At 43.1% G+C, this 13368-nt stretch overlaps 1 protein-coding gene across 1 annotated transcript; it reads right to left on the bottom strand.

The window, feature by feature from the left end:
• Window positions 1-122: 122 nt before the first annotated feature.
• Window positions 123-1169, bottom strand: LOC102732700 (GPN-loop GTPase 3). The gene is given in 3 exon segments (XM_081810417.1): window positions 123-539; window positions 541-797; window positions 799-1169. Coding segments are annotated over 3 exon segments (873 nt in total). The 5' UTR covers window positions 1123-1169; the 3' UTR covers window positions 123-247.
• Window positions 1170-13368: the final 12199 nt, after the last annotated feature.

Below are 13368 nucleotides of genomic sequence, written 5' to 3'. Positions count from 1 at the left end.
ATTCATGTCAATTTCAACATTTAAAATCTAAATTGATGGTGTCAAAATAATACTAAAAGATTCCACTTGAAACATCAGCCATTTCAAAATAAATAGAATTTCACTCAGGCATGCTGCTGATAAAGAGCCAAGTATTGCTTTTTTCATTAAAATAGGTAGCCTTCTAGCATTGCATCCTTCTAAGAGAAGAATGTCTTGCTGGTTCAGTAGCAAGTGCTTCACGTATATAGTTACTCTGATAAATTCTTCATTCCTTCTGGTGTCCTTGAAAATATTCATCACACACAGAAGAAGAGTCATCTTCATGTTCCTTTGGTTCTTTGAATTCTAAGTCTTCTCCATACTGAATGACAAAATCAATATGCTGTAACACAATGTTTATGCTTTCTTCATCCGACTGATCGTAAGGCAAAAATCAAACCATGCTGTAGTCATCAATCAGTCCACATAGAGCTTTAGTCAATTTTTTGAATTTTTTGCTTCTTAAGTCACTTGCAGAATCGTCTAATAAAGAATACATGTCTGGGTCTAGAAACTTCAATTTCCTTTTTAGCTTTCTTGCTCAGCAGATCCATTTTTGTCATGATGTTAACTTGTGGAATTTCTAGAGAGATCATAGCACTCAGGGCTGCCAAGTTGCCAGAAATAAACTTGAACGACTCCACCATGAACTGAGAATCAACGAGAAAAACTCCACAAACTCAGAACTCCCACTGTTCCAGCTGTTGGACCAGCTGTTTCATCACGGGCAGGTGCGAATACAACTCAATCTGACCTACATGAAGAACATGACAAGACTGGACAGTCAAAAAAGATATAGTCGTCCTCTACGTGGCCAAGACAGTTCTCTAGCCAGTCAAAATTATTGGCAAAGTACTCCATGCAAAATACCAATCCTCCATTGGGACCAAACCGCAGAAAGTCATCCTCCATGACATCATCCACCTCAGTCAGTTCCCGCATGTCAGCCATCACGGAATAGCTGAAGTGTTCTGCTGCAGGATCGAGGTTCACAACTTGCACAGACCGATTGAGGGCTTCACAGTGCTGGACCATGGTGGCACAGTAGGTGCTCTTCCCGCTGCCTGCCGAGCCCATGACCAGCTGCGCATACCAAGGCATGTCGGCGCTCCTGGTAGCTGGTGCTGCCCGCCGCACAACAGAGTCCGACCCCCTGAGATCAAGACCTGAGCTGAGATTGAGTCAGATGCTTAACAGACTGAACCACCCAGGTGCTGCCTAGGCTTCTTTTTCCCCCAAGTTTTAAATTCCAGTTAACATACAATGTGATATTAGTTTCAGGTGTATCATTGAGTGATTCATCACTTACATTAAACACCCAATGCTCATTACAAGTTCCCTCCTTAATGCCTATCACCCATTTAACCCATTCCCCCCACCCACTCCCCTTCCAGCAACTCTTGGTTTGTTCTCTATATTTAAGAGTCTGTTTTCTGGTTTGCCCCTCTTTTTTCCCCTATGTTCATCTGTTTTTTTTCCTTAAATTCCACATATGAGTGAAATAATATGGTATTTGTCTTTCTTTGACTTACTTTACTTAGCATAAGACTCTGTAGCTCCCTCCACATCATTGCAAATGACAAGATTTCATTCTTTTTTATGGCTGAGTAAAATTCTTTTGCATTTTGCATATATACCCGACCTTCTTTATCCATTCATCAGTTGATGGACATTTGGACACTTTCTATAATTTGGCTATTGTTGATAATGCTGCTATAAACCTTGGGGTGTGTGTATCCCTTTGAATCAGTATTTTTGTATCCTTTGCATAAATACCTAGTAGTGCAATTGCTGGATTGTAGGGTATGTCTATGTTTAACTTTTCAAGGAACCTCCACATTGTTTTCCAGAGTGGTTGCACCAGTTTGCATTCCCACCAACAACCTTTCCCTACATCCTTGCCAACCTATATTGTTTCCTATGTTGTTAATTTTAGCATTCTGACAAGTGTGAGGTGATACCTCATTGTAGTTTTGATTTGTATTTTCCTGATGATGAGTGATGTTGAGCATTTTTTCATGTGTCTGTTAGCCATCTGTATATCTTCTTTGGAAAAATGTCTATTCATGTCTTCTGCCCATTTTCAAACTGGATTGTTTTTTGGGTGTTGAGTTTTATAACTTCTTTATTTATTTTGGATACTACCCTTGCAAATGACATATCTGACAAAGGGTTAGTAACACCAATTTTCAAGTTTTAACTTTTGTCATTCTGAAAAATCTGGATTAAATTTGATCTTTACAGATTAAGACAGTTGAGCTTCTTTCCATGTTTATTGACCATTCATTTTTCTTCTGTGAATTTCTTATGATGTCCTTTGTCCTTGTTGTGTTAACACACAACAAGGACAAGATTTTATTTAAAGATTTTTCATTTTATTTTTTTAACTGATAAGCATTTTATTTTTTTTAATTAACATATAATGTATTATTTGTTTCAGGTGTACAGGTCTGTGATTCATCAGTCTTACACAATTCACAGTGCTCACCATAGTACATACCCTCCCAAAGTCCAAGCATTTTATTTTCATTTTGTGTGTGTGTAGAATGCAACTTACTTTTTTTATATTATGTTCAATTAGCCAACATATAGTATATCATTAGTTTTTGATGTAGTGTTCAACGGTTCATATTTTAGAGAGAGGAGAGTGAGAATGGGGGGGTTGGGAGGGATAGAGGAAGAGGGAGAGAGATAATCCTCAAGAGACTCCCTGCTGAACGCAGAGCCCAATGTGAGGCTCAATCCCAGGACCCTGAGATCGTGCCCTGAGCTGAAATCAAGAGTCAGCTGCTTAACCAACTGAGCCACCCAGGCTTCCCAAGTGTTTGCTATTTTTATTTTAACTTTTTTCTTCCTGGATTTATTTAAATTCAAGTTAGTTAACATATAGTGTAGTATTAGTTTCAGGAGTAGAATTTAGTCACTCATCACTTACATAACACCCAGTGCTCATCACAACAAGTGCCCTCCTTAATGCCCATCACCCATTTACACCATCCTTCCACCCACCTCCCCTGCAGCAAATCTGTTTGTTCTCTATAGTCAAAAGTCTCCTATGGTTTGTCTCCCTCTCCATTTTATCTTATTTTTTCCTTCCCTTCCCCTATGTTTATCTGTTTTGTTTCTAAATTCCACATGAGTGAAATTGAATGGTATTTGTCTTTCTCTTACTTCTCTTAGCGTAATACCCTCTAGTTCTATCCATGTCATTGCAAATAGCAAGATTTCATTCTTTTTGATGGTTGAATAATATTCAATTGTATTTCTACACCACATCTTCTTTATCCATTCATCTGTTGTTGGACATCTTGGCTATTGTGGACATCCCTGCTATGAACATTGGGGTGCATGTGCCCCTTCGAATCACTGTGTTTGTATCCTTTGGATAAATATCTAGTAGTGCACCTGCTGGGTCATAGGATAGTTCTACTTTTAACTTTTTGAGTTACAAAAAGGGGACCTCCATACTGTTTTCCAGAGTGGCTGTAACAGTTTGCATTCCCACCAACAGTATAAGAGGGTTCCCCTTTCTCTGCATCCTCACCAACATTTGTTGCTTCCTATTATTTTAGCCATTCTGACAGGTGAGAGGTGGAATCCCATTGTGATTTTTGTATTATCTATTTATTTTTAAAAATTCTTTAAATTTAATTTAGTTAACATATACTATATTATTAGTTACCAGGGTTGAATTTAGTGATTTATCATTTGCATATAACACCATATAACATCATTACATCAAGTGTCCTACTTAATGCCCAATTACCTCTTTCCCCCACCCACCTCGCCTCCAGCAATCCTAGTTTGTTTCCTAGAGCTCATTGTCTCTTATGGTATGCCTCCCTCTCTATTTTCATCTTATTTTGTTTTCCTTTCTTCCCCTGTTTATCTGTTTGTTTCTTAAATTCCACATATGAGTCTCTTGTAAGCAGCATATCGATGGGTCTTGTTTTGTTTTTATCCATTCTGATACCCTGTGTCTTTCAATTGAGCATTTAGTCCATTTACATTCAGAGTAATTATTGAATGATATGAAGTGAGTGCCATTGTATTACCTGTAAAGTCACTGTTCCTGTAAATTGTCTCTGTTCCTTTCTGGTCTTTGTTACTTTTGGGCTCTCTCTTTGTTCAAAGGATCCCCTTAAATATTTTTTGCAGGGCTGGTTTAGTGTTCACAAATTCCTTTAGTTTTTGTTTGTCCTGGAGACTATCTCTCCTTCTATTCTGAATAGAGTAAAATAAAGTATTCTTGGCCACATATTTTTCCCCTTTATTGTGTTGAATATATTATGCCAGTCCTTTCTGTCCTTCCAGGTCTTTGTGGACAGGTCTGCTGCCAGCTTTATGTTTCTACCCTTGTAGGTTAAGGACTTGTCCTGAGCTGCTCTCAGGATTTTCTGTTTGTCTCTGAAATTTGCAAGCTTCACGATTATAAGTTGAGGTGTTGACTTATTTTTATTGATTTTGAGGGGGGTTCTCTGTGCTTCCTGGACTTGAGTGCCTGTTTCCTTTCCCAGATTCGGGAAATTCTCAGCTATAATTTGTTCAAATAAACCTTCTGCCCTCCCTTCATCTTCTGGGACCCCTATTATTTGAATATTATTTTGCTTTATGGACTCACTGAGTTCTCAAAGTCTCCCTTCCTGATCCAGTAGTTGTCTTTCTTCCTTCTTTTCAGCTTCCTTATTTCCCATCATTTTCTTTCTTTTTTTTTAGAGAAACTTTTTAAAAAAGATTTTATTTGGCAGAGAGACAGCAAGAGTGGAAACACAAGCAGGAGGAGTGGGAAAGGGAGAATCAGACTTCCTGCAGAGCAGGGAGACCAATGCGGGGCTCAATCTCAGGACCCTGGGATCCTGACCTGAGCCGAAGGCAGATGCTTAATGACTGAGCCACCCAGGCGCCCCTCCCATCATTTTCTGTATCAATGACTCTCTTCTGCCTTGTTTATCCTTGCTTTTAGAGCCTCCATTTGGGACTGCATCTCAGTAATAGCCTTTTTAATTTCAGCCTGATTAGATTGTAGTTCTTTTATCTCTATAGTATGTGATTCTCTAGCGTTTTCTGTGCTTTTTTCAAGTCCAGCTAGTATCTTTATAATCATTAAATTCTAGCTCAGGCATCTTAGTTATATCCATGTTGATTAAATCCCTGTCAGTGAGTACTACCTCCTGCTCTTTCTTTTGGGGTGAATTTCTCTGTCTCATTATTTTGTCCAGGAAAGAATAGCAGAAAAAGAGAACAATAACAACAACAGAAAAAGAAAACAAGCCAGAAGAAAACAAAAACAAAACAAAATAAGAAAAAAAATCAAAGAAGAAACAAAACAGGAAAAAAAACCCCAAAAAACACATCCTGGGTTTATTTTGGTCTGCTTGTTAAAGGAAACTAGATCCAAAAATGGAAAGAAAGAAATATATATACAAAAATAAAATACAATGAAAGGAAACCAAAAATTTAAAAAATATGTATATGTAATGTATATATAAATATAAAAGTTAAAGAATAAAAAAGAAAAAAAGAAGAAAATTCCCCCCAAAAAATAAAACTGAAAGACTAAACAACATGCAGAAAAATGAAACTGGACCACTTTCTTACATTACACACAAAAATGAACTCAAAATGGGGGACAAATTAACATGGCAGAGTATTAGGGGGACCCTGAACTTGCCACATCCTTTGAATACAACTAGATCAACATTCAACTATTTTGAACAACTAGGAAGAGGATCGGAGGAGTAAGGAAACAATCTGCACAGTTTGAGCAAGAGAATTTGGCAGAGGCAAGATTCAGAGCCCTGGATTGGGGGATTGGGAAGCTGTGTGGCCAGGAAAGGGAGGAAACCCGGTTCACAAAGCAAAGTTAGGAAGAGGGAGAGAGCTGGAAATAGCCTGGCGGGTTGCAACTTCACAGTAATCCACAGTGAGGAGATCCCCAGGGTCGCTCAGGGAGAGATTGCTTCCCTTTCTGGAGGCATTTGGAAGAGTGTTTTTAGCCTCTCTAAAGACAAAAGGTCAGCTGGAGAGTCATTGAGTGGAACTCAGCAGCAGGGTCAGAGGGGTGTGCAGAGGGCAAAAAAACTCAACATTTTGCTGTCTGCTATAATAGGATTAAACCTTGTATGTGTGCCAAGCAGCCACTTTTCTGGGGCTGAACTGAGCAGAGTGTAGAGACTAGAACAGTTTGCGGATAACCTGGCCACTGCATTTTGCTGTCTGCCACAATATATCCAAGCCTCTGTGACAGTTTTTCTGGAACAAAGGGGAATAGGAGACTGAGTCTAGTGCAGATGGCTGATAACCTGGCTCCACCTTGCCACTGAGTGTTAAACTCTAGCCTCTGTGTGCACACTGTGTGACAGCTTTTTGGAGACAGGACAGTGCTGGGCACAACCCAAGCCTCCCTAAGCCTCCCTGCCAGGGGGACAAGACTGGGCACACACCTTACCAGGCCCTTTAAAACTTGGAGTTTTGTATCCCAGCCACTGGCCAGAGATAAAGTACAGGAGATCTGTGGCTCTGGGTGTGCAAACGACCTGGGCACAGATGGGTTAAGGTAGGGAGCTGATGAGGGCCTGGGTCACAGGAGATTGCTTGCTTTTCTAAGAGGGCCTCCTGAGCAGCAACTACCAGGAGTTCTGTTCCCCAGGGACAAGAGGGCAAAGTGACACCATATTCTACCTCCTCCACCTCTCCATCCTCCTCCCACCTACCACCACAGTCTGACTCCAGAGAGACACAGCGCCTCCAGTGGAGGCTGGAGTCCCCTACACTAAACCCCACGCCCCGACCTAGCAGGAGCATCTTTACAAGGAAAAGTCAGCTTGTGAGCCAACCCAGGAGGGCTCTCCCTCAGAAGACCATATAGGCCCTGGCATCTACCGAATCAACTGATTAAAGAAAGATCAAAAACATCAGCTTCTGGCTTAACTCCACAAATCAAAGTATACCTACTTAAGGCCCAAACACTCCCCATACAAGCAAGGAGGAACTCTGTAGATTAAGGATAAGTGGGAAAGAGTAGCTGAAACACAACAACAGAGTGTACACGACATGCGCCAGAATTATGTCCTGAGGTGGTGGTTGTTATTATTGCTGTTATTCTTTTTTTTTTCTTTCTTCCTTTCTTTTCTGGACACAATGACTAGGAAAAATTCACAGCCAAAGAAAGAACGGGAGGTAGTACTCTCTGTCAAGGATATAATCAATATGGATATAAGTAAGATGTTAAAAGTAGAATTCAAAACAATTATAAAGATACTAGCTGGACTTGAAAAAAGCTGTAGAAATAAAAGAACTAAAATCTAATCAGGTCAATATTAAAACTGCTATTACTGAGATGCAGTAAAAAAGTGGAGGCCCTATATGCTAGGATAAAAGAGGCAGATGAGAGAGTCAGTGATATAGGAAACAAAATGATGGAAAATAAGGAAGCTGAGAAAAAGAAAAAAAAAGAAAAACAACCACTGGATCATGAGGGGAGACTTCAAGAAATCACTGATACCATAAAGCACAATAATATCAGAGTAATAAGGATCCCAGAAGACCAGGAAACAGAGAGGGGTAGAAGGTTTATTTGAACAAATTATAGCTGAGAACTTCCCTAATCTGGGAAAGGAAACAGGCATTCAAGTACAAGAGGCACAGAGAACCTCCCTCAAAATCAATAAAAATAAGTCAACACCCCAACATATTAGTGAAGCTTGCAAATTCAGAGACAAACAAAATCCTGAGAGTAGCTCAGGACAACAGGTCCTTAATCTACAAAGGCAGAAACATAGGTTCAGAGGGGAGGCAAGATGGTGGCAGAGTAGGGGACCTCGTTTTATCTGGTCCCTTGAATTTAGCTGGGTATCTATCAAACCTTTCTGAACACACATGAATTCAGCCTTGATGTAAGAAAACATATCTGGACTCTACAAGCAGAAAAATGAGGGTTTTTTGCAAAATAGGAGGTGCTGAGTCATGAATCTCTGGGGAAATATTGGAAGCTAAAAGGAGGGGAGAGGGAGCCTCCATCAGCTAGCTACCGGAAAGTCATATAACACCAGACTGCAAAATTGGAACCCTTAGAAATCTGCTCCAATGAGAGACATCCCTTTCTGAAAGGGGTTCAGGGGATGAAAAGGGCAGAATTCTAGGTGGGTCATTGTGGACTCAGGATCCCAGGAGACACAGAGAGAACAGGGGTGTCTAATCCGATACAGTGCCCAAGCAGTGGAGTGGGGAAGCTGGTTAAAGTCAGTGAGCCCAGAAGGGACTCTCAGCTCTGGTCGCCATAAACCACAAGCTGGGCTGGCAGAGAGACAGCACTTTGCCTGAGCACCCTGAAGAGGACTGGAATGTTTGGGCCATTTAACATCCCTTGGGAGAGATGAAACAGCTGTGCCCATGACTGTGCAACAGCTATCAGGGTGGTGGTAGCCCCAGAAAGGACAGATGGGTGGCACCCAGCTGTGACCTGGGAGCAATGACATTCGGGGCTCTTGTTTTCCTTCAGTCTAAAATTTTACATTTTTTAAACCTCTTTCCCATGCAACTAGATTCTTATTTTACAAATCTGTTTTTAAGTCACTTTTTAACCTTTTTTCACATCTACGTTTTATAGATTTATGCCTCACCTAGTCCTTTTTTCACTCTATTCAACTATATATATATATATATATACGTATAGTTTTCTTTGCATTTTTTGGATGTAGGGTCTTCTAACACAGAGACCTAAATTCAATTAGGTACAAGTAGATCACCCTGCTTTGTCCACCCTGTGAGATTATAGTCTCTCTTCCCCCCCCAACCATTTTTTACTGTTTTGTTCCCTATTGGCTTTGTTTGCTTTTCGGTGATGGCTTCCAACATCTTCAGATTTTTTCTAGGGTGCATTTTGCTTGCGTCATGGCTGATATTTTGGATTCTGTTAATTCACTCACCCATTCTTCCTTGGGCAGAATGACTAGAAAGAGGAAGTCACAACAAAGGAAGGAACCAGAGGCAATGTCCTCTGCCACAGAGCTAATCGATACGGATATAAGCAAGATATTCAACATTATTAGCCATCAGGGAAATTAAATCAAAACCACATCAAGATACCACCTTACACCATTTAAAATGGCCATAATTAACGAGGCAGGAAACAACAAATGTTGGAGAGGAATGCAAGTTGGTACAGCCATTTTGGAAAAGAGTATGGAGGTTCCTCAAAAAGTTAAAAATAGAGCTACCCTATGACCCAGCAATTGCACTACTAGGTATTTACTCAAAGGATACAAAAATACAGATTTGAAGGGGTACATGCACCTCAATGTTCATAGCAGCAATGTCCACAATAGCCAAACTGTGGAAGGAGCCCTACAACAGATGAATGGATAAAGAAGATGTGGTTCATATATACAATGGAATATTAGCCATCAGGAAGGATCATCGACATGGATGGAACTGGAGGGGATTATGCTAAGTGAAATAAGTCAAGCAGGCAAAGTCAATTATCATATGGTTTCATTCATATGTGAAATATAAGGGATAGCACAGAGGACATTAGAGGAAGGAAGGGAAAATTGAAGGGGGGGAATCAGAGGGGGAGACAAACCATGAGAGACTATGAACTCTGGGAAACAATTTGAGGGTTTCAGAGAGAAGGGGGTGGGGGATGGGGTAGCCCTGTGATGGATATTAGGGAGGGCACATGTTGCAATGAGCACTGGGTGTTATACACAAATAATGAATCATGGAACACTACATCAAAAACTAATGATATGCTATATGGTGACCAACATAACATAATAAAAAAAATAAAATGAGGCCAAAAGAGAAAGTGACTGTTCCAATATTACATTGCTGGAACCCTAAGCCTAAAGTCCCACCTTTTCTTGTAATTCTTCCATCCTTAAATTTGTGCCTCAGATACACATGATACCATCCCACACATGTTATAAATATTACCCACATACACCTGATGATGTCCCTAGGAAGTAGATTCTAACCTGATCCCCACTATTCAGGTTGGGAAACGAGAATATGTGAGAGACAAAATGAGTTAGGACAAAGAATTGGGAAAACAAAGGTCTGAATTCATCTGTGTCTCCTCAAAATTAGGACATTAGTTACATTTCCATAGAGTTGTGGCTTTGGCACTTTTGGCTCATTGTGTGCAGTTAAGGAGATGACATGGGGGAGAAAGGTAAGAAGTCAACTACCAAGAAGGGGCTCTGGATAGGTCTAAATGAACAAAGGAGCCCAGGTGCTGGAATCTTGAAAAAGTTACCCCATTTCCTTGGTGATACACCCCAACTGAACTTAGAACTCTGGTTGCACCCACATTCTAGAGACAGCCTGTTTTCCAGCTCACTTGACCAGAGATGTTCAAGAGAACAAGATGTTCTACTGCTGTATTCCTACCTTCAGAGGCTCTGGCCTCAAGAAAGTCCAGAGTGAGAGATTTTTATGTCACTGTACACACCGGCTCAGCCCGCTTCCCCAAAGCTTCTGGTCAAGTGGTGGGAAACACCAACAGGTAACACAAGGAAGTTCAGGGCAGCCCACTGGAGAGCAGGCCACAACTGTGATCCCACCTCAGCAGGCCCACACCTCTTGCCCCCCATGGTGTGTGTGTGCATAGAGGAGGGGACAGAGGATGAGGTATATGTCCTTCCTGGGTAGAAGCAAGCTGCCAGGTGTGGAAGCTAGGCACATCTTTCATGTTCATACCCCAGGTCATAGCAGGGAGGATGAGAAGTTGAGTGCTGGGGACCAAGGTCAACTTCAACTACCTATATGTTCATCATGAGCCCTAGAGTTTCATCTGGCTTCCTCCTTGCTGGATGTCTTTTCAGCTGCCCCACTTAGGCTGAATTGGAGAATACAACTTCATGGGGGGGGGGGGTTTCCTTGTGGCAATGTCCAGGGAAGACCCTAATGTCTCTTGGCCTTGTATAAATGGGGCACTGTATTTGCAGAGCTGCACCCAGGAGATCTATGAGGAGTTGGTCTGTGGCTTCAACTACTCCAACTCCCTAGACAAGTGTCAGGTGCATCAGGTTGCCAAAGATCAATGCTGCTCTGAGGTGAGAATGGGAAGAATGTTCTCCAAACTTAGGACTCCCACACAAATACGGGGACAAACCTGGGGCCCTCCCATAGTGTTTCCACATGAGTGTCCAAACCACAAAGTAATCTGAACTTCCACACCTCCACCACCAGCTACACGATAAGTTAGGAAGACAATCTTCACATATGTTGGAAGAGTAGAGAACATATTTAATGTTTTTTTAGGGGGGCTTGTTTTTTATGTTCTTTTATTTTTTGTTCTTTTACCTTTCTTTTTTTTTTTTAAAAGATTTTATTTATTTGAGAGAGAGACACAGCGAGAGAGGGAACACAAGCAGGGGGAGTAGGAGAGGGAGAAGCAGGCTTCCCACTGAGCAGGGAGCCCAATGTGGGTCTCGATACCAGGACCCTGGGATCATGACCTGAGCCGAAGGCAGATGCCTAACCGACTGAGCCACCCAGGCGCCCCTGTTTTTTTACTTTTCTGAAAGCCATGAGTATCTTTGCATTTTACTACTCTTTTTATTATTTTACCTACTCGCCCCAGATATCCTGTGTAGAACCCAGCTCTACTGTCCTTGCAGAACTTCTTCAAGCCCTTATAAATCATCACACTAAATAGGGTGATTTAACACAAAAGGAAGGGTGGGATGAAGCCATCCTATATGTTCCTCTGTAATTTGTCATCTCTCAGAACATTGTAGGTCAGGGGCGCCTGGGTGGTTTAGTTGGTTAAGTGGAGGGCTTCAGCTAAGGTCAGGATCCCGGGGTCCTGAGATTGAGCCCCGCATTGGGCTCCCTGCTCAGTAGAGAGCCTGCTACTCCCTCTCCCTCTGCCTGCTTCTCTGCCTGCCTCTCTGCCTACTTGTGCTCTATCTCTCTGTCAAATAAATAAATAAAATCTTAAAAAAAAACATTGTAGGTCAAATCAACTCACTGTAGGTTCACCAGGTCGCAAGCGAAAAACCAGGGATTGCAAGTCGCAGTGTTTCTCCCCTGTTCTTGCCTGATTAGGCTGGCATCGGACAGGTGTCCCAAATTCATTTTAGCCACGCAACTAGGATTGAGGGTATGGTCGGGGTCCCATCCAGGCCTAGGGTTTGGGGTATATTCCTGAAGACCTTAGGGGCCAAGTGGGTGCGGGGCGGAGGCCTATCCTGAGGTGTGGGGGGAGGGCTAGCCATAGAGTGGGGCTCGGGCTTCGGGCTTGGCCTCCGGGGGATGCTCCTAGTGTTGCTGAGTTTCAGCTCTTTGGCTAGAATCACGGGGCCACAGCCCCAGCCGGGGGCTGCAAGGGGCACGGTCTCCTCCTGTGTTCCTGGCTGATTAGTCTGGCATCTGTCAGGTGACCCAAATCCATCGCGCGTCCTCTGAACTAGGCTTTGGCACAGTAAATTCCACAGCCAGGGCTTGGGTTCCGGTTCCGGTCGGGAAGATGGTTAAGAGCCTCTCAGATGGCACTGTGGACACCTTGCCCTGAGGCCCGAGTTGAGCTCGAGTGAAAGGGTGAAACTCAGGGATAAGGATTCCTTTCCGGGACTAGCCACATTATGGGGTCAAAGGTTCGTTTTCCCCTAGAAGCCTGCTATCAGCTCCACCGTGGTGGCTGTCCATGGCACGGCTTGCTGCTGTGCTTCTGGAGGATTTGTCCAGCGCCAGACTTGAGTCCCAACTCCATGCCTCAGGCGCAGCAGGCAGGCCGAGGTAGGGCCAGAGCCATGCCTAGGGTAAAGGGTAAGAATCCGGGAGGGGGGAGGCACCTAACCGATGGTGGTGCAGGGAAGCGGCCTGAGAGTGGAGGGGAGGGCGAGCACTAGGACGAGCCTCTGGCTTCTCATCTAGCCTCAGGGAGATACTCCCTGTGTTCGCGGTGTCCAGCACTAAGCCAGGGGTTTTGATTCGCACGGCTTCCTCCGTTTTTCCCTGATTAGCCTGGCATGGCCCAGGTGTCCGGAATCCATTTTGGCCTCCCACCTCGGGTTGGGGTCCGGTCAGGGCCACATCCAGGGCTAAGGATTACGGGTACAGTCCTGAAGACGTTAGGGACCAATTCCATGGCAGGGCAGCGTCCTATCCTGAAAGATGAGTGGAGGGCAAGGCATAGGGTAAGGCTCGGGCTTCGGGCTTGGCCTCAGGGCTGTACCTCTAAGTGTTGCTGAGTTTCGGCTCTTGGACTAGAACATCGGTGTCGCGCATCAGCCGGGGGCTGCAACGGGCACGGTCCCCTCCTGTGTTCCTAAACCATTATTCTGACATCAGGCAGGTGAGCCGGACACACTGCGGTCTCAGAACTAGGGCCCAGGCACA

Source organism: Leptonychotes weddellii, unplaced genomic scaffold (assembly GCF_054177405.1).
Source record: "Leptonychotes weddellii isolate Sample4059 unplaced genomic scaffold, ASM5417740v2 HiC_scaffold_2512, whole genome shotgun sequence".
In the NCBI taxonomy this organism is placed as follows: Eukaryota; Metazoa; Chordata; class Mammalia; order Carnivora; family Phocidae; genus Leptonychotes; species Leptonychotes weddellii.
Note: the sequence above shows the minus strand (reverse complement) of the source record. Positions and strands in the feature narration are given on the sequence as shown.